Genomic DNA, 21,070 nt, shown 5'->3' with positions numbered 1-21,070 from the left:
AGATTTGGCCAGTGGTTAAACCTTTCCTTTACTTCTCTCACTCACTGCAAATACATTGGATAGGTGCCTGATCTGCCGATTTTGGACAATGTCCTACTGGCAGCGGTTTTAAATAATTTAAATATTTCCTGAATGTTTTTAAATGGTACTAAAAATATATATTTGATATATAATATACTATATGATGATGGAAAGAGCGCCACCACGTATCCCATTAGCACATCCAAGGGTTTTCAAACTCCTATTACACCTAGCCCATTATTAGAATGCGGCGGGAAGGTTGCGAATAGATCCCGTGGATTGGTCAATTCCAGGGTAGGGGGCGGGTGTATTGTGTTGGCGCTCTCTCTCTTTAGGACATAAGCTAGCAGTAGGTGACCCCGCCTCAGAAGACTTTTATGACAAAACACGTAAGGCAGAGTTACGCACTTACGTCACATCCGCGTACCGTCAGCTGGAACACAGTTGGGGCGCACACTGCGGTTTCCAGCTTGGCGCTTGTACTGTGCCCAATTGCTTTTATTTTGCAGTACCTGGTTATAGGAAGCAGCCAGTTTTAATTTATCCTATGTTTTATAATTTTTTGTACACTGTATGGTGTTAGCTAAAATAAAAATACCTTTTTATACTACACCATGGGAGCTATATTTTTCTCTCTCTGAGGAAATTGGATACAGGCCGTTGCCTACTTTTTGAGAGCTTTTTTCCTGCACATAATCCGTTTGGCGAATGGAGAAACATAGGACTGGAAGTCCAGGAGATCTAACCTATATGCTGTATACCCCTGGAGGGGTCATTGGAGCTGGTGAGTGGGGACCCATGTGGGGGAGCACTATAATCACCTCAAGATCACCTGTCGTGTCATAACAACACCCTCCACTGTGAGATCTCGCACTGATTTGAACACTGTTGAACGGAATCCCAATACTGTTGTTTATGGAACATTTAATATACTTTTGATTGGACTTTTTTTCCACTTTTTTTCTTTATTTTGTTTCTGGAGTTTTTCATATTGATGTACTTATACATATATATGACCATAACTTATATATTGATATAAGGATTGTTTCACTCACGGTTTAATAATTAGCAGTTAGTGAGAAGCTGCATTACAGGATTTGACTTTACTTATTGCACTGTAGTCCTCATTAGCAGGTATTGCTAGTGATTGGACCCCACACAGGTATCACTGAGTAGGGACACATGTCCATTCTCGATGATAGCATTATCAGATGAACTATAGGTTTTATGGTATTTATTAACACTTATGTTGAGGCATTTCATATACACATTTAATTATAGTTGTTCACCATAGTCCACACCTTTGGAGATCCTCCTTAGGTACCCTTTCAGGGTCAGGCAGAGCCATCACCCCCACTTCTTTCTCTTTTTATGCTGCAAAGCATTGCATCAAAAATTGTAATTACATGCTCCTGTTAAACAGGGGCAGAAAAATTGGGCCTTAGCCACTGGTGGCGGTGCCCAGAACCAAAAATGTTCTTACAAGCTATCATCATGATCATTGACTATCCTAGTCACTCAGCATCAGCATAGGCAGTCTTGAAGGGATCTGACATTTAAAAAAAAATGATTCGGTTACATCAGCATCAGGTGCTTGGTAGCTGGTGGTGAGCCAAGACTGATTCATTTTTATGAAGGTCAGTCGATCGACCGAGTCGGTGGACAGGTGTACCCTATGATCGGTTACAAAGCCTCCAGCAGCACTGAATGTGCATTCCGAAAGAATGCTGGATGCAGGACAGGCCAGTAGCTCAATTGCATACTATGCAAGCTCTGGCCAGTGATCCATCCTCAAGACCCAGTAACCCAGAAGATTTTCGTGGGAAAGGTGTCCAAGTCTGATCTTGCTCCTAGGTATTCCTGCACCATGTAAAACAGACACTGGCGATGGTTGCTGGAACCGGTCATACCTTGGGGCTGCGGACTAAAAAATCGTCTGAATGCATCGGTCAGATGGCCACCTTCTCCACCGCTCCTTCTTTGACTGACCGAAGCCTAAGCAACACGTTGTCCAGGACCAGGATTTTGTAACCTCCCAGTCTCTTGGAACGCGTTGCACAGACAGTTATGCAAGGCCTCCCAAAGATGTTTCATCCTCTGCTCCCTCTGCATCGTCAAGATAAGGTCCACAATCTTACCCTTGTAACGTGGATCAAGGAGGGTTGCCAGGCAGTAATGATCCCTCTCCTTGATAGCATGATTTGCAGGATCAGGGAGGCCATGCAGTGTAGGTCTGCTGAGGCATTCGGTGCGGAGTCCTCTGGGTTATTGAGGATGACATGATCCGCAGCCACCTCCTCCCAGCCACGTACAAGTCCATGGGTTTCTTGGGACTGTAATTGATCCCTTGAAGACTGCTGCTGATGCTGAGTGCTAGGCTCCACCACCATGCTGACACAATCCTCCTCCTCCTTGTCCTCTTCCTGTGTGATAGGTGGGCAAGCAGGAACACTGTCTGGATAAAGGGGGCCTTGAGAGGTAAGGAAGTTCTCCTCTTCCTCCCTCTGTTCTGCCTCAAGTGTCCATTATTCCACGCAGCGTGTGCTCCAACAGGTGGATAAGAGGGACAGTGTCACTGATGCATGCACTGTCAGTTGCTTAGGACAGTGCATGCATCCCTGAACATGGCCCACTGGTGTGGGGAAAAAAACAAGCTCCCCTGACCCTGTCCTTGTACCATATTGGCACAGATACTCATTGATGGCCCTCTGCTGCATGTGCAGCCGCTGTAGCATGGCCAACATAGAGTTCCATAGAGTTCCAGAGAGAGAGGATCTCGGTTGAGGGGGATGGGGGTTATGATTTACCCGATCTCCAAAGTGACATCAGCCATTCCGGTGTCTTCCCTCCCCAGTTGATCCCACGTGTCTCAATTACAACCAGTGCTGGACTCCGCCTACTCCTGGCACCTGCAGTCCCACCCAGCCACTTAAGTGGGAGTTTCTCTACAGTATTCTGACCGATAAGTAAAGCTTTGCTGTTCTTTTTGTAGCTTTCACCTTACTTGTGTAAAGAAATCGTTTTTTTTTTCTCAGGCCTGGTGACATTTCTCTTCCATGTGGTGCCATTGCTGACATAAAATGGGAACTGGTTTTCTTTAAGTAATGCCCTTTCAAAATCAACTGTCTGCTGGACACCTGTTTAATGAATAAATAGACTCACCTGTAATTGAATTCTTGTTGATTAGGATTTTGTTGTCTAAAATATAGCTTTGCTCCTAAGACTTTCATCGGGGTGTATTCATTTTTGCAACATGGACTTGAATGAATGTGTTAGGGAAAAAATTGTTGTTGCAATCAATAGCCTTCATTTGTGGGAGTATTTTGTAATATAGTGCCCCATAGGAAATGTTGATTCTGAAAGGAAAGTAAAGGTTTTCTGACAAATCTTTGGGTCACATGTCACCATTTTTCTAGGAAAATATATTTCTAAAGGTGTGATTGACATGCAATTTTCACCACATGTTGGTAGCAACCCATGCAAACCATGCATACAAAGAAACCAAAACAAATATGTTATGTGTAATAAAATGGAATGACAAAGGGAAAAATGTATTGAACACGCTAACTTAAAGTTATTTAATACTTCGTACAAAATCCTTTGTTGGTAATGACAGCTAAAGATGCCTCTTGTATGGAGAAACTAGTTACATGCATTGCTCAGGTGTTATTTTGGCTCTTTCTTCCACACAAACTTGAAGGTTCATTGGGCCTCGTCTATGAACGCTGATCTTTAGTTTTTTTCCATAGGATTTCTATTGGATTTAAGTCAGGTGATTGGCTGGGACATTCTAGCAGCTTTATTCTCTTTCTCTGAAACCAGTTGAGAGTTTCCTTGGCTTTGTGTTTGGGATTAGGGATGAGCCGAACACACCCGGGTTCGGTTCGCGCCAGAACCGTCGAACAGTCCGATCGTTCGCGCGAACATTTAGAACCCCATTGAAGTCTATGGGACTCGAACGTTCGAATTAAAAAACGCTAATTTTAAAGACCAATATTCAATCTAATGTTGGAAAATGTCTTTCAGAACCCGGGTCTTGCCCCAGGGAACATGTATCAATGGAAAAAAAAGTTTTAAAAACTGTTGTTTTTTCTGGAGCAGCGATTTTAATGATGCTTAAAATGAAAAAAAAAATTTGAAAAATTCCTTTAAATATCACACCTGCCGGGTGTCTATAGTAGTAGCACGTGTTCAGGGCTGGTGCAAGGATTTTTGACACCCTAGGCGAAACCTTATTTTGCCGCCCCTTGGCTCCTCCCCTGACCCCACCCCCTTTGTGCTTGCCCTGACCTTTTTAATGGCTGCTCAAAAACAAAATAAAAATACCTTCAAAATTGCTGCTTTCTCCACAAACCAAACTTCTCCTGCAATCCTCACTTCCAGCACCCTGCCATCCTGCTCCCAGCAATCCTCACTTCCAGCACCATGCCATCCTTCTCCCAGCAATCCTCACTTCCAGCACCCTGCCATTCCTGCTCCCAGCAATCCTCACTTCCAGCACCCTGCCATTCCTGCTCCCAGCAATTCTCACTTCCAGCACCCTGCCATTCCTGCTCCCAGCAATTCTCACTTCCAGCACCCTGCCATTCCTGCTCCCAGCAATCCTCACTTCCAGCACCATGCCATCCTTCTCCCAGCAATCCTCACTTCCAGCACCCTGCCATTCCTGCTCCCAGCAATCCTCACTTCCAGCACCCTGCCATTCCTGCTCCCAGCAATTCTCACTTCCAGCACCCTGCCATCCCACCTCCCAATATCCTGCCATCACTTAGCCCAGCCTGCCACCTCTGTGACATGTGACAGCAAATGCGTTTAGTTGCTATTAAACAGCACACGCGCAGTTACAGCGACTGTGTTTATGTGCAATTAAATAGCCCATGTGCATTAACAGAGACTGCGTTTAGGTGCTATTAAACAGCACACACGCAGTTACAGCAAATGCGTTTAGTTGCTATTAAACAGTAAACGTGCAGTCAGACCAACTACGTTTAGGTGCTATTTAACAGCAAACGTGCAGTCACACCAACTGCGTTTAGGTGCTATAAAACAGCAAACGTGCAGTCAGACCAACTGCGTTTAGGTGCTATTAAACAGCACACACGCAGTTACAGCAAATGCGTTTAGTTGCTATTAAACAGCACACGCGCAGTAAGAGCGACTGCGTTTACGTGCAATTAAATAGCACACGTGCATTAACAGCGACTGCGTTTCTGTGCAAATAAATAGCACATGTGCAGTAACAGCTAATGCGTGTATGTGCAATTAAATAGCACACGTACACTAACACTAAAGACTATGCAGGCAATACAACACGTTAGAGCACTGCATCAAGCACAATCTCCTGCCTGACAAATACTAATAGCAGATCTAGCTATGCTATACAGTTTATAAATATATTGACAACTCCTAGGGATGCAGATATATTCTCTACAAACTGTAAATTTAACTATACTGACTAGCCTTCCTCCTATCTATCTATCTATCTATCTATCTATCTATCTATCTATCTATCTATCTATCTATCTATCTATCTATCTATCTATCTATCTATCTATCTGGTAGAGTCTCTATCTATCTCTCTAACTGTCTGACTGATCTTCTTTTTCACAAAGCCGGAACACACTACACGAGGCCGCCTTGCAGGCTGCCTTTTATAGTGTGGGGCGTGTACTAAACCCCCTGAGCCATAATTGGCCAAAGCCTCCCTGGCTTTGGCCAATTATGGCTCTTCGTTTTTTGCGCGCTGTGATTGGCCAAGCATGCGGGACATACAGCATGCTTGGCCAATCATCAGCGCTCAACGCCACAGTGAATTATGGGACGTTTTGCGTCACTCTAATTTGGCGCGAACGACCCGATGTTCGAGTCGAACATACGTTCGTTTCGAACGCGAAGCTCATCCCTATTTGGGATCATTGTCTTGTTGAAATGTCGACCCTCATCTTCATCATCCTGGTAGATGGCAGCTGATTTTTATCAAGAATGTCTTGGTACATTTTTCTATACATCCTTCCTTCAATGATATGAAGTTTGCCAGTATCGTATGCCCCACTCCATGATGTTCCCCCCTCTAAACTTCACTGTTGGTATGTTTTTTTGGGGTGATGTGCAGTGCCATTCGACCTCCAAACATGGTGGGCTAGATTCAGAAAGATGAGTGCATCTTTCTGCGGGTGTAACGTATCTCCGATACGTTACGCCGCTGTAACTTTGGGCGCAAGTTCTGTATTCAGAAAGAATTGGGCCCTTAGTTACGGCGGAGTAACTTATGTGTGGCGGCGTAAGCCCGCCTAATTCAAATGGGGATGTTGGGGGCGTGTTTTATTTAAATTTCACTTGACCCCGCGTTTTTGAAGTTTTTTTTTAACAGCGCATGCGCCGTCCGTAAAATATCCCAGTGTGCATTGCTCCAAAGTACACCGCAAGGACGTATTGGATTCGACGTGAACGTAAATGACGTACAGCCCTATTCGCAAACGACTTACGCAAATGACGTAAAATTTTCAAAACTCGGCGTGGGAACGACGGCCATACTTAACATTAGCTACGCCTTATATAGCAGGGGTAACTATACGCCGAAAAAAGCCTAACGTAAACGGCGTAAAAAAATGCGCCGGTGGGACGTACGTTCCTGAATCGGCGTAAATACCTAATTAGCATATTCCTTGCGTAACTATACGGAAGCGCCACCTAGCGGCCAGCGTGAATATGCAGCCTAAGATACAACGGTGTAAGACAGTTACACCAGTCGGATCTTAGGGAAATCTATGCGTAACTGATTCTCTGAATCAGGCGCATAGATACAATGGTCCGCACTCAGAGATACGACGGTGTATCAGGAGATACGTCGTCGTATCTCCTATCTGAATCTAGCCCGGTGTGTATTATGGAATCCAAAGAGTTAAATGTTCATTTTATCTGACCAGACTATATTCTCCCAGTATTTCACAGGCTTGTCTAAATGTTGTGCAGCAAACTTTAAATGAGCTTCAACATGCTTTTTCTTCAGCAATGGAGTCTTGCATGGTGAGTGTACATACAGACCATGGTGTGACGGTATTACAATGATATCCCCGTCAACGTTCCCTTCTTCCCATAACGAAAATCACCCCAATATTCCACGAGGAGGAATATCCCTGGAGTCGCCCAGAAAGCCACACATGAGACAAGCTTACTGCTGGAACAACACAGACTTTAATGGTTTTCTTCTCAGCTTTTTATACAGTCCAAGACATTGAAGCAACAATGAAATCTCCACCCCCCTGAATCACACACTAAGGCTAATTACTAAAACATTCTAGACAGGTCGGCACCGACTGATAATCATCATGTCTAATCACTGCACATTCCTTAAACAGCATAACAACAAACGACCTTCACACCCTTGAGTTTCTTAGGCAGACGTTTCGTCTGCATCCAGTTTGACACCTATTAACACCTTTGAGCATCACTAGGTTGTAGACAGCTTTGTCACACAATTAAAGGCCTTTCAAAAGCTAGCCTTATTTAACATATGAACAGTCTTTACAGAGAGAGATGAGTCACACATGAAAACACCTGTTACCTCTAACCCACAGCATTAAATTAGCAGGGAGAATTAAACTGGAGCATATATAGGCAATTGCATCACAATGGCCCCCCTTTTTCTCCCTGCTCCGGCAAACCCGGTTGGACCTTCCCTGGTCCAGTAGGGTTGACGGGTTCAGAGCTTTTAGTCCGAGGTTAACTCCGTTTGGCGTGACTGACCTCCCTTGGCAACTGCTTCCGACTTAGGTATGTCACCGGGTCGTCAGATCACACGCCGGTCAGTCCCCAAGTCTTTGTGCGATCTGCATAGTCACCAGAAGACGGCGAATGGGTCTGTGCGCCGCCGTCTAGGTGTCCCGCTATGGGAGGGGGCAGGTTATGGCTCTGAAGTGACAATCACAGGAGATTCATAAAAAGAAAAAGTTATATTTGTTGAAATGCTGTAGCACTGGTGCTCAGAGTCCGGGGGGGGGATCAGTGCCCCATAGGGTCAGCCACCCCCTGCTCTTCTCTGCAGCCGCCGGTTCTCCTCTCTGAGCTTCTCCAGCTCCATCTCCAGTTCATGGAGCCTGGGGGGGTCAGCCTGCTGTGACCTCAGGTGGTTGTTCTCCTCCTCCATGCGGCTTATGCACTCCTCCAGCTCCATGTACTCACGGATCAGCTCCTGCTTGCTCATGTCCTGCAGGCTCTCCACGTGGTCCTTCATCATCAGGAACTGGGTGGTGGTGTAAGGGGCCACCGGTGGGCCCTTGGCAAACATTTCGGCCCGCATCTGGGATGCCCGCTGCGACTCCCTCTCCTCCAGTCACTTCTTCTCCTCCCAGGTCAGCTTGTTATATGGCTTCCAGGACCTCTTCTTCTTGGAGGGTGGCTGGCGGTGCCTCTTTCTGCCCAGCTCCCTCCAGGGCCCCTCCGGCTCAGGGCTGGCGCCCATGACCAGCTGACAATGGTGTTCCCTGTTGTCCGTAATAACAGATTGTACCATGAGGGCTTCGTAAGGGGTGCCCAATGGTTCTTCCCGACACAGCTCCTGGGGATCCTGGGGATCCCAAGCCGAGTCTACACAATGGGCTTCTGCTGGTGGGCGGGTACCCAGGTTGAGACCAATTTGACCTGGTGTTGTCATTCATGGGGCAATTCTGCTTGAAGTGACCCAGCTGTTTGCACCGGAAGCAGCGCTGTTCGTTGTCCTCCTGGCGTGGATAGCGAGGGCTAGATGTCACCGGTCTGTTAGGAGGTTGGTATCTAGCGGTTGGTGGGTGTGAGGGCACCGTTGGTCGTGGAGGTTGTTCCTGTGGTGTGACCCGGTTCGTCTTGCGAGTATCCGCATATTCATCCGCCAACTTAGCGGCCTCTGGTAGAGTCATGGGCCTGCGATCTCTCACCCAGTCTTTGACGTCCGTCTGGATGTGATTGTAAAATTGCTCCAGGAGCATTAGTTGCAAAATGTCCTCTGCGGTGGTGGCCTGGCTGCTGTTAGCCCAGTTAGAGGCCGACAGGGACAACTGGCATGCCCATTCCGCGTAAGAGTCTTTCGTGGTTTTGCGTGAGTCCCTGAACTTCTGTCGGTGGGACTCTGGGGTTACTGCATAACGAGCCAGGAGCACTTCTTTAACCCGGGCGTAGCTATGGATATCCTGATCTGGCACGGTCCGGAAAGCATCAGAAGCTTTGCCTGACAGTTTGCCTGACAATATTGCGACCCACTCTCTTCTAGCTATTTGGTGCAGGTTACATTGTCGCTCAAAATCTGCCAGGTAGTTATCAATCTCACAGTCCTTTTCATCAAAAGCTTTAAAAGCGCTAAACGGAATCTTCCTTGTGTCTGCTGTACTGTACTCACTGTTTGGAGTATGTGCGGCTGCTTGTTGGACTGCTGCCAGTTTTAACTGTAGCTCTGCGTCTCTTATTTGTTTAGCCTCCTCCGCTAACAGGTCCATCACTTTCAGCACCACACCCGCCATTGGGTTCGGACCGAACCATGCTAGCTTCTCTCTCATTACTTTGTTGGCTGGCGATTCCTCCTCCTGAATCACTGGTGTCTCCATCTCTTGTACTGCTGGTGTTGCTGCAATCCCGTCCTCCTGGTCTAGCTCCATTAATTCTGCTATGATGACCCGCTTGGTTTTGTTGCTAGCAATCCTTCCACGAACTTCCAGTAGTTCTTCCAGTGTCTGCTTGGAATACGGGTTTAAAAAAGGAGAATAGAAGGGAAAATCCCGCCGCTGCCAAACAGTTGTGACGGTATTACAATGATATCCCCGTCAACGTTCCCTTCTTCCCATAACGAAAATCACCCCAATATTCCACGAGGAGGAATATCCCTGGAGTCGCCCAGAAAGCCACACATGAGACAAGCTTACTGCTGGAACAACACAGACTTTAATGGTTTTCTTCTCAGCTTTTTATACAGTCCAAGACATTGAAGCAACAATGAAATCTCCACCCCCCCCGAATCACACACTAAGGCTAATTACTAAAACATTCTAGACAGGTCGGCACCGACTGATAATCATCATGTCTAATCACTGCACATTCCTTAAACAGCATAACAACAAACCACCTTCACACCCTTGAGTTTCTTAGGCAGACGTTTCGTCTGCATCCAGTTTGACACCTATTAACACCTCTGAGCATCACTAGGTTGTAGACAGCGTTGTCACACAATTAAAGGCCTTTCAAAAGCTAGCCTTATTTAACATATGAACAGTCTTTACAGAGAGAGATGAGTCACACATGAAAACACCTGTTACCTCTAACCCACAGCATTAAATTAGCAGGGAGAATTAAACTGGAGCATATATAGGCAATTGCATCACACATGGTGAAATATACAAAAAACAATTAAGTGGCGCTAAAAGGTGATGAATGTAGATATTATAACAAAGTAAATCATACAATAATATGAACAAATGAACAATTCATATGTGAAAAATTAGCAAACAGTGAGTCCATATAAAACAAACAGTGAGTCACTGGAAAAATGCACCACCAGTAAATAATCTCCTGTGATGGACGATTGAAGACACCACGGTGAAATGGAGTGGACAATTGTGTGAAAAAGTAACCACCACCAGGAAGGGAGGCTTACCGGAAATATTGAACCCTAATAAACATATGCTTAAAGGGTCAATATAGACTGTATGTAAGTTGGTGAAACCACATCAATCGGATCTGGGTACATAAAAGGAACGATGGCTGGAAAGCATCACTGTGAACCAGAGCAGGGGAATGGCAACGTCTTGAAGGTGTCTCCCAAGAAATCAGACCATATCCAAGGAACATAAAAGAAAACAAAGTCCCATAGTGTGATACCGTAATAATAGTGAAAATTTATTAACGGTTAAAAACACTTACAGTTAAGTTGAAAAAAAAGGGCATCAATAAAAGGTTGCGCATGGCAGCAGCAGAGTCCCGACGCGTTTCGCAATAGTTTGCATCATCTTTGTTTTCTTCATCACACATGGTGGTTGAGTGCATTTTTGCTTTATTTGAAACAATTGTCCCTGCTAAATCCAGGTCTTTCTGAAGCTCTCCGCAAGTGGTCCTTGGCTCTTGGACAACACTGCTGATAATTCTTTTCACTCCTCTGTCGTAAATCCTAACCCCAACAGTGCTCACTGGAACGTTCAGAAGTTTAGAAATCCTTCCGTAACCAATGTCATCAGTATGTTTTGCAACAAAAGGTTGCAAAGGTCTTCAGAAAGCTATTTGCTTTTACCATCTTGAGATGTTTCTTGTGCTACATCTTGGTAATGAAACACCTTTTTATAGACCATCAGTTGAGACTGAACAAGCTGATATTTTTAGGATTGACAAAGGGGCAGGATTGCGTTCTAATTACTGATCGATTTCAGCTGATGTCTTGGCTTGCCATGTCTTTTTGAACCTCCATTTCTTCATGTGTTTAATACTTTTTCCTTGTGTCATATCATTTTATTACACAACCTAATTTCTGAACTTATTTGTTTTGTATGTATGGCTTGCATGGGTTGTTACTGACATGTGGTGAAAATTTCATGCCAACAACACCTTTAGAAATATACTTACCTAGAAAATGGTGAGGTATGCAATACTCATTTTACCCGCTGTATATGTGTGTACATATATATATATGTGTGCACATATATATATATGTGTGTGTGATGTCATAGATGAGGGAATAAAAATGTAGCAAATATAGAGGGCAACAGTTCAGTAAGGCAACATTTCCAAATGTGTGCATAAATAATATAGAAGACTATGGCTGGGTTCACACTTAATGCGAATTGGATGCGGGTTTCTCTGCATCCAATTCGCATGACAGGAGAGTGTGCCCGGCTCTCAATGGAGCCGGTTCACACATCTCTGGGACGGCCGCGGAGCAGGGGTCCTTTGCGTGTTTGGCCCAGTTTCAGGTCTGAATTCAGGCAAAAGTTTGGGCCTTATTTGTTCCTGAAACGGAGAACAGGGATGCACCAAACCCCTGCTGTGAGCCACATCCGTATTAGGTGTGAGCCTAAAACAGAGTTTTTTATGTATTCACCAAGATACAGTTTAGTCAAAGGGAACCTGTACTGCCCATTTATGGCAAATTCTAAATGCACTTAGTAGACCAACCTCTACTGATTATACTTACCTTCTGTTTGTTTTTTTGTCACTCCATTGACCTGCTGGAGCCATGTAATAAAAGTGCCAGTGGAGGCTCCAAGTCAGCTTTTTTGGAGCATATGCAGGGCTAAAGATTTTTTCCCCTGCCCCATTAAACATCACTGAGGTCTGGTAATTAGCTGCTGGCACCTAGTAAAGTGGGAGTAAGGCAAAGTACAACATATTTACGTTTACTTAGATAGGTGTACTGGGTGAATGTGCAATTAATGAAAGGTAAGTATAATTATGAATTAAGTATAATCGTGTACTACAATGCAAAGTCCACTTATAATGTCTAGGCCTTGTCCCCTGTAAAATCTTCCTGCAGATAGTATGTTCAAAATGTACCTGTAAAGAAAAAAGTAAAATGTTATACTTAGATTACCCTGTTGTCTTCCACACTGCTGGAAATGACATCACAGAACATAGAGGGGCAGATCCACAAAGAAATTACGCCGGCGTATCTATTGATACGCCAGCATAATTTCAAAATTCCCGCGTCGTATCTTTGTTTTGAATCCTCAAAACAAGATACGACGGCATCTCGGCTAGATCCGATAGGCGTACGTCTTCGTACGCCTTCGGATCTAAGATGCAATTTTTCGGCGGCCGCTAGGTGGCGTTCCCGTCGAAATCCGCTTTGAGTGTGCAAATGAGCTATTTACGGCGATCCACGAACATACGTCGGCCCGTCGCTTTTTTTTCCGTCGTTTGCGTTCAGGTTTTTCCGGCGTATAGTTAAAGCTGCTATACTGAGGCGTACTCAATGTTAAGTATGGCCGTCCTTCTCGCGTACAATTTAGAATTTTTTACGTCGTTTGCGTAAGTCGTTCGCGAATAGGAATTTGCGTAGAATGACGTCACCGCCGTAAGCATTGGCGGGTTCCGGTTTAATTTTCGAGCATGCGCACTGGGATACCCCCAGGGACGGCGCATGCGTAGTTAAAAAAAATGTTGTTTACGTCAGGGCACGACGTATTAACATAAAACACGGCCCCATCACAGCCATTTGAATTAGGCGCCCTTAGGCCGCGAGAGATACACTACGCCGCCGTAACTTATGGCGCGGATTCGTTGTGGATTCAAACCAAAGTAAGTTACAGCGGCGTAGTGTATCTTAGATACGCTGCGCCCAGCGCAGATGTACCTGGATCTGCCCCACAGTGTCTTCTCATGAGATATGGGCTTCTCTGTTTTAAGTCACTCTTGCCTAGGTGCTGCAGGTGGTATAAGGTAGCATATAATATAACTTTTTTTATACAAGTACCTTTTGGACATACTATCTTCAGGCAATTTTTACAGGTTGAGGAGCCAAGACCTTATAAACATATCCTGCATTTTACTGCAAAGTCTGCTTTAAGATTTTACGAACAGACTAGAAAATTACATACTAATAGAAATTACACATTATTGAAGTAATATTACTAGTTGTAGCATTGAGAACAGAGACATCATATGTACTGTGACTTGCTGTACTAGTTATATTCTCTAATCAATTTTTTTTAATTCCGTGATTAGGTAATATAAATGTGGCTGCTGCCTACACCAAAAACTCCACTACGTGAAGTAATAATTTAATACTAGAAAGTAGGGGAGGGTAAATGGCGCTGCCATTCTTTGATGTGTCAAATCAGAATCCTAATGGTTGATCATAAGCATAAACCTGAGTACAGATGTCATCAAATATAATTCATAAAAAGTGCTATTAAATGTACAATGTGCTAATATGTGCATAAAATACAATGGTGACCATGAATTGAGTCCAACAGATGAATTCATAATGTAAAAAACATATATAAAGTCCATTAGGATTCTGATTTGACACATCAAAGATTGGCAGCGCCATTTACCCTCCCCTATTTTCTAGTTTTATATACAGTGTATAGTTTATATCTTTCCTTTAGTAGAGCTAAGGAAGTAAAATGTATTCAGCAAGAACACAACACCCTAACTATATGCAAATTATTTATATTTTTTATGATCAATATAGTACAGACTGAGCTTGAAATAAAATATAATTGTGTCTGTGGCATGTTCACATCATTCAGTAAATGTTCTGTAGGTTCTGTGTGTTGAAAAGTTTTTCTTGTTCTTTCTGTTGTACAACTACCATGCAAAAATGATTGTGTTTGTTTAAAGGTTGTCTGCTGTAAATACAAAGATTTTGGTTGTTGATTTTTATATCTTGGCTTCAAATGAAATGATTTAGAGTTTTTAGTTTGTTGGAATAATTTTGGTTATGGGAGTACATTTGACTATGTGGATTTGAACATAGAAAAGACACACACTTGGTGATATGTCAGTATGTTGCAAAAAATGTTTTAAGTGAATCTGTGCCCAGACTATGCACACTAAAGTGCTTATATATTCCAAGCAAGCAATAAAAACACTTTAAACAAGCCCCTATTCACCTTCGTGGCAATAGGCATTGTGGAGAAATTCATCCTCAAGGTTAATAACAGAAATCTCATCTTCTTTCCACTTTACTTTCTTAAGAGAGAGAGAGCAGAGTCTTGGCACTCTAATGTAAACACACATCATGTGCACTAAACTGTTAGACACCAACATTCGAGTCTTTGTTGTGACCTTTGAGTCATTTTACTGCTTGTTAATTATGTATGTGTTCATGGTATGGGCACTTGTTGTAATTGTTAATAGATGCGGGCCCAACTGTAATGTGTGGTTACAGTGACTTTTTATTCAGCTGCCTGGTTTGGTAAAAAAAAAAAAATAGAATTAGAATTAAATAGGTTAATTTTGTTAACCTTTTATAAAAAATTTTTTTTACAATACAGAACATTCAATGGCACAACCAGAACTGACATACATCTCATCCTCCAACACTTATATTTGAAGCCCTTTGCCTGCAAAATGTACAGTTTGCTGGCAGCCTTCCTACATTCTTGTAAAGAACCTTGCTTGCCAAACGTCATAAACACATTTTATATTTGTAGTGCTAAGAGAAATCTAAAATGTTTTTGTTAATTGGCAGTTTTAGAAAAGATTTTGTATATACCTTATAAACATCTTGCTAAATATAGTTATCAACTGGCTTCCTGTGATTCAGTGACCATGTTTATGGTTGAGCTTTGAATCAGTACTAGTATGTAACTGTATTTTCAAGAGCAGGTTTTAAAATTCCTGCTTGAACAAAACCAGCAGATTTCTTAGTAAGTGATTTAAGTCAGAATTATTTTAAATCACCTTAGGTGTAGTAGTGTGTTGGAATGTTGTATCATGACTGAAATAGTCAAAGTTTTTGGAAAATGTTTAGTTTTGGGTTTATGAGTGCTATTCTTGAAACTTTATTAACACAACTTGTAAAACACAAACACTGTCAATGCCACTTGCCTCTGCCTCCTATTAGCTTTAGATATCTCATGGCTGTTTCATAATAGATATCGCCTACATTTACAGGAAGCAATAAGTTATCAACTTGAGAAGCAAGTTTGTAATTAATTCTCCAGCTGATCTTTTGCCCCTGCTTCAAAATTGCCCGTTTTATTAACTGTGAAAAAATATGGCTTAAAACTTCCACCAAATTAACCTGTATCCTTTCCCTCAATAAAATATAAAACAAATACTAATCCCCTTTCAAAAATTATCAAGAGTGCCCCAGCTGTGAACACAGATCCAGCGGCCTCGGCTATGCATGACGTACCAAGAGTCTCAACACAGGACAGTGGGTGCCTGGACCTTCGGCAAGATTTAAAGAGAAGCTACCCCATCAGGGCTGCCAGGAGGGGCCACCCTGCTCTTAACCCCCCATCCCAGTAAGAGGGAAGGGTCCTCCTTTCTTGCATGTTGTGCAGGATGGTGGGTAAGCTGGAAGGCATCAAAGCTGATCCAGGTAAGCTCAACAGACTTCAATATAATGCATTGTACTGAGGGACATATCTTTAGAAAAGTAGGGAAAAATAGTGTATCAGCTGGAAATCCCCAGTCCCAAAGAGGATGTCAATTATTTAGCAGTATTTGTACCTGGAACAAATTTATTCTTGGCTTCAGAAAAATGCAAGAAGTCATGCTGTATTTTATAAATTTGTTAACAATACCTCTACAAACTTGATATAAAAAAAAACACAGTAATATGGCTGTTATACAGTACTGCCGTTCAATCTTCTTTCTTCCTGCATCAAAAGCAGAACCCTCTTTAGGACACCAGCCATCCCATCTGACACTGCGTCTCCAGGCAACCCTCTTCTTTAGCTTCTGCTGAAGGTCCTGCACCCTAAAATCTATAGCCGAGGCCCAAACTCCTTTTTTACTTCATTTCTGGATTCTGTAGGCAACAGCAGGGGCTAAAGGCAGAGCAGTTCAGGCGCTGGCATGGGGAAAAAGTCTGCAGCAAACCCACATCACCAACATGCCCACCAAAAGTATAAATTTAGCATGCACATTGCAGAACATAAGGAGGAAGGGAATTTATGGGTGTCTTGAATTGTCTCTTTAATTGTATGCCGCATGCTAAACGAAAATCAGTAGGAAGTATACCCATTGCTATAGGCATGTGAAACAATTTTGCACTTCAAATAAATACATTTGCACTTTTTTGAGCATTTAGAAATAAAAAGTAATTTTGCTGCAGACTTATTTCCTATACAAGATGGTTTTATTTTTCATTGTTCTCTTCAAATAGAAAGACTTATTTAAAATGTACCCAACATCAAGCATTTAGCACCCATAATTGAATGTTAGGATGGAAACATCAATCATAATAATTATGTAGGAAGGGTATGTTAAGAAGGAATTAGGGAAAGTGCAGGATAGGAAGAAACTTTATTATATAGTCATGTTAGATCTTTGTATAAATTATTCTTAAATTCTTCTTCTTTATCCTACAGCATCTTCATTACCAAATCCAAGGTCCCCCATGAGGTCTGCACTTTCACCACCGCAGAGAAGTGGTACATTGGTCACCTATAGCACTACTTCAGTAGAAGGGGATACAGAAGATCAAGAGTTGGAAAACCGAAGGTGCCAAGGAATGATTATGAATCCTTACCTAGAGCACTGGTCCCCAACAAAAGAGGAAGTGCGTGTATCACTCACTGTGGGGAGACAAATCAAGCAATCCTTCAGGCGTGTGTCTCCTGGACCCCTAGCCTCCTCCACAGAGGATCCTCTTTGTTATCTTTCTGCACATACAGGCTGGGGTGATGAAAGTGATTCAGATATTCCACCATCTGACAGGGTTCCTGAATCAGCAGAGTCTACACAATCTGAAAGGGATGGAGGTAGTCAACAAACAGAGATTGGCTCCTTGACTGGTGGAATGGTGTGGCCACTGATGCAGGACCATAGGAAAGATAACAATGGGGATGATGATCACCAATTGGCATCGTCCCAACGTAGTGAACACAGTTGTAATGAATCTCTTCTCTCTTCTGAGTACCCTGAGGGTGATCAGGCCTCCAGTGCTACAATGCCAAGAAGACTTGGAAGGCCTCGAGCAAAAGATGATAGAAGAGCTCGTTGGAGAGCTAGTCTTCATCGCCTATTGCAGCTGGAGAAACTAAGAGACCAACTCTACCGTCAAGAGCTGGCTTTAAAAGAAGAAGAGATGACTCGCCAAAGGGAGGAACGTGCAAGAGATAGAGAGCTTCACCGGCAGCTACTTGGTGTGCTTGGTGATATTCGAGATGAACTCAGAAAAAGGAGACAGGAAAGAGCAATTGCTCAAGAAGGTCAGGCTACTGAAGGCAGAGGCACGCCATGCAGTGGCAGCGCCACTACTGGTCGAAGGGCTCGTGGAGGACTAACACGTCCAAGAGGATCACGCATTTCTTCTGTATCAGCCACGTTGCCCTGTTCTTTTGCTCAGTTCTTTCTGCAGGATCCAAGAACTGGGTCTTCTATGCCAAGCACTATCGCCAGGGGCAGCAGTGAGAACCCCACCTGGGCAGGGAGCCGTCTCATTGGCCCCTTACGCAGGAGGGGACAACCTCGCGGTCGTCCTCGAATCCACCCCAAACCAGTAATGGGGGATACCCATGGATAATGAAGAACTGGCCTTTTTCATGTTTTACAACAATAAAGGAAGTGTTGAAGAAAGTTGTGTCTTTTTCTTTGCTATAAAAGTAAATGGAATAATACTGCAGTGTTTAAGAAATAAATGAAACATAACATAGTATACACATAGTATACAACAGTTTATACAGTAGTCAAAATATTATTGTGAAAAAAATGAAATGTATGCTTTAAAAATATTGCATGTTCTACTCAACTTTTACAGCCTCATGCACACTGGACGTTAAAATAACGTTATAAAAAGGCCAGTAGCTTTGCAGTGAGTTTTTCAACTTTTTCCAAAGTTTTTGCAATAGTGGTTTTTAGCGTTTGTTAGCACTTTTCCGCGTTAGCATTTTTAAGCAGTTTTTTTAATAAATATATATACATATATATATATATATATATATATATATATATATATATATATATATATATATTTTTTTAATAGATCAAAAACGTTAAAAACCGCTGGAGAGCGAAGTTTTTGAGCATTTATCAACATTTATCGATTTTTATCAGCGTTTACCAGCGTTAGAGCGTTTTTACAGCTGAAAAACGTCTCTCAGAACCCACTAGTTTTTTTTTGGTTTTTAACTGCTCAAAAACGCCACTGCCCAAAACTGCTGATAACAGCCTATGTGTGCATGAACACATAGGATAACATGATGGAGAGTTTAATGACTGTAGATAAAAACGTCTACAGCTAAAAACGTCAAAAAACGTCCAGTGTACATGAGGCCTTATAGTTGATGATGTACAATACATGCAATAGTTTTATATAATGCTTTTCCAAATTGCCATTCTGAGGCACTGTAACTAGTGCATTACAAGGTTGCCATGTTATTGTGGTATTCAGTATATTACCCCTTCATTCTTAATAGAAAAGTTTACAATGATGACAGCTTTCTGTCTGAAGATTTTAAATGTGTTTTTTTTACAGTGCACAGATAAATTACATATTTTCTTGAAGATATCATTATTTATCACTGACGTTTTGGATGTTGCAGGCATGAAAAGAACAATACAACTTCTATGAAAGTTAAAAATAACTTAATGTTATAGTTTAGATACAGGTTCCGCTATTCCAGCTGTTAAGCGTGTTCTGATTGTAATCCTTTGTTTAAATATTAACAGGTCCACATACATTATCCCTTTCATGCCTAAGCCTATTTCTGACATTTGTTGTTTACAAGTTAAAATCCATATTTTTTGCTAGAAAATTACTTAGAACCCCCAAACATTATATATATATATATATTTTTAGCAGAGAAACTAGAGAATAAAATGGCGAATGTTGCAATATTTAATGTCACACAGTGTTTGCGCAGTGGTCTTTAAAACAAAAAAATAAAAAATAAACAGTAAAGTTAGCCCAATTTTTTGTATAATGTGAAGAATTATGTTACACAGAGTAAATAGATACCACACTTTGAAATTGCACACAATCATGGAATGGCGACAAACGTCAGTACCTAAAAATCTCCATAGGCAACGCTTTAATTTTTTTTACGGTTACCAGGTTAGGGTTACAGATGAGTTCTAGTGCTAGAATTATTGCTCTCGCTCTGACGATCGCGTGGATACCTCACATGTGTTATTTGAACACCGTTTTCATATGTTTCTTACGTGTGCTTTTTCTTTGCTGCGTGAGCTTGCGGGGACAGGGGTGCTTTACATTTTTTCTTATTTATTTAATTAATTTATTTATTTTACATTGTGTTTTAAAAAATAAATAAATGGAATTTTTGATCACTTTTATTGCTGTCACAAGGAATGTAAACATCCCTTTTGACAGTGTTAATTTAGTCTACTAAAATACGACTAAAACAATTGAGATGACTAACATTTAATTAAAATTTGACTTCAAAATTAACATTGGTCTGTAGTGCATGTTCATACCTCAATGCCATAAATAATAACATATGAGATTTTTCACTCCAGCAGTATATGAGTTTGTAGATTGTATAGAAATGTTAAATAATGAATTACAATTTAATTACACCCATTACATTTTAGACGACTAAAATTTGTTTTAGTCAACTAAAATTTACTGGAGATTTTAGTCGACTAAAATGTACTGTAGATTTAGTCGACTAAAGATGACTACAACTAAAACAATTGCGAAAAAGACTAAAATGGGACTAAAACTAAAATGCCATTTTAGTCCTAAAACCAAGACTAAAACTAAATAGAAATTTGCTGCCAAAATTAACACTGCCTTGTGACAGTAATAGGTGGTGACAGGTACTCTTTATGGGGGGATCGAGGGTCTAAAAGACCCCAAACCCCTCCTTTGCACTTAGTATTCAGATTGCGAAATGGCGATTCTGAATACTGTCGTTTTTATTAAAACTGGCGCTATTGGCAGCCGAGTAAACCGGAAGTGACGTCGCTTCCGTGTTTACATACAGGAGACTGGATCTAACCCATTTCTGGCTTTGTGCCAGTCTCTCTCTAACCAGCGGAACTGCCGGATCGCGGACTGGGTCTTCCAGTGGGATGGGAGGCCCGGTAAGAGCGGCAGAAGGCGGCGGGAGGGGGGATGTCCCTTCTCGCTCCTCCGGTATAACAGCCAATCGACTTTTAGTCACATCTGTTGTTATACCTGGAAAGCCATCCACCTGCTCTAAAAAACAGCATAATCCCGGTATAACCCGGTATATATCTGTGTACGGTCGGCGCTAAGGGGTCATTCCCTATCCTCCAAGCCCTAATAAAGCCCTAGTAAAGCCCCTTTACTACAGGGCCAATTCTGTCATTCCTCTGCTAGAAAATTACTTAGAACCCCCAAACATTAAATATATATATATATATATATATATATATATATATATATATATATATATATATATATATATATATATATATATATATTGCAGAG

At 42.1% G+C, this 21,070-nt stretch overlaps 1 protein-coding gene across 7 annotated transcripts in view; it reads left to right on the top strand.

The window, feature by feature from the left end:
- DLGAP3 (DLG associated protein 3) overlaps positions 1 to 21,070 on the top strand; it is a 626,246-nt gene that overhangs the window by 452,586 nt on the left and 152,590 nt on the right. Inside the window, exon 9 of one of the 7 annotated variants that reach the window (XM_040337297.1) lies at positions 17,022 to 18,231. The exons of the other annotated variants lie outside the window; for them this stretch is intronic. Within the exon in view, the coding sequence (XP_040193231.1) occupies positions 17,022 to 18,178 (1,157 nt within the window). The 3' untranslated portion in view covers positions 18,179 to 18,231. Of the gene's footprint in view, positions 1 to 17,021; positions 18,232 to 21,070 lie in introns of those variants that run through there. 7 annotated transcript variants of the gene reach the window in all.

Source organism: Rana temporaria, chromosome 2, assembly GCF_905171775.1.
Source record: "Rana temporaria chromosome 2, aRanTem1.1, whole genome shotgun sequence".
In the NCBI taxonomy this organism is placed as follows: Eukaryota; Metazoa; Chordata; class Amphibia; order Anura; family Ranidae; genus Rana; species Rana temporaria.
This window is presented reverse-complemented; position numbering and strand designations above follow the sequence as displayed.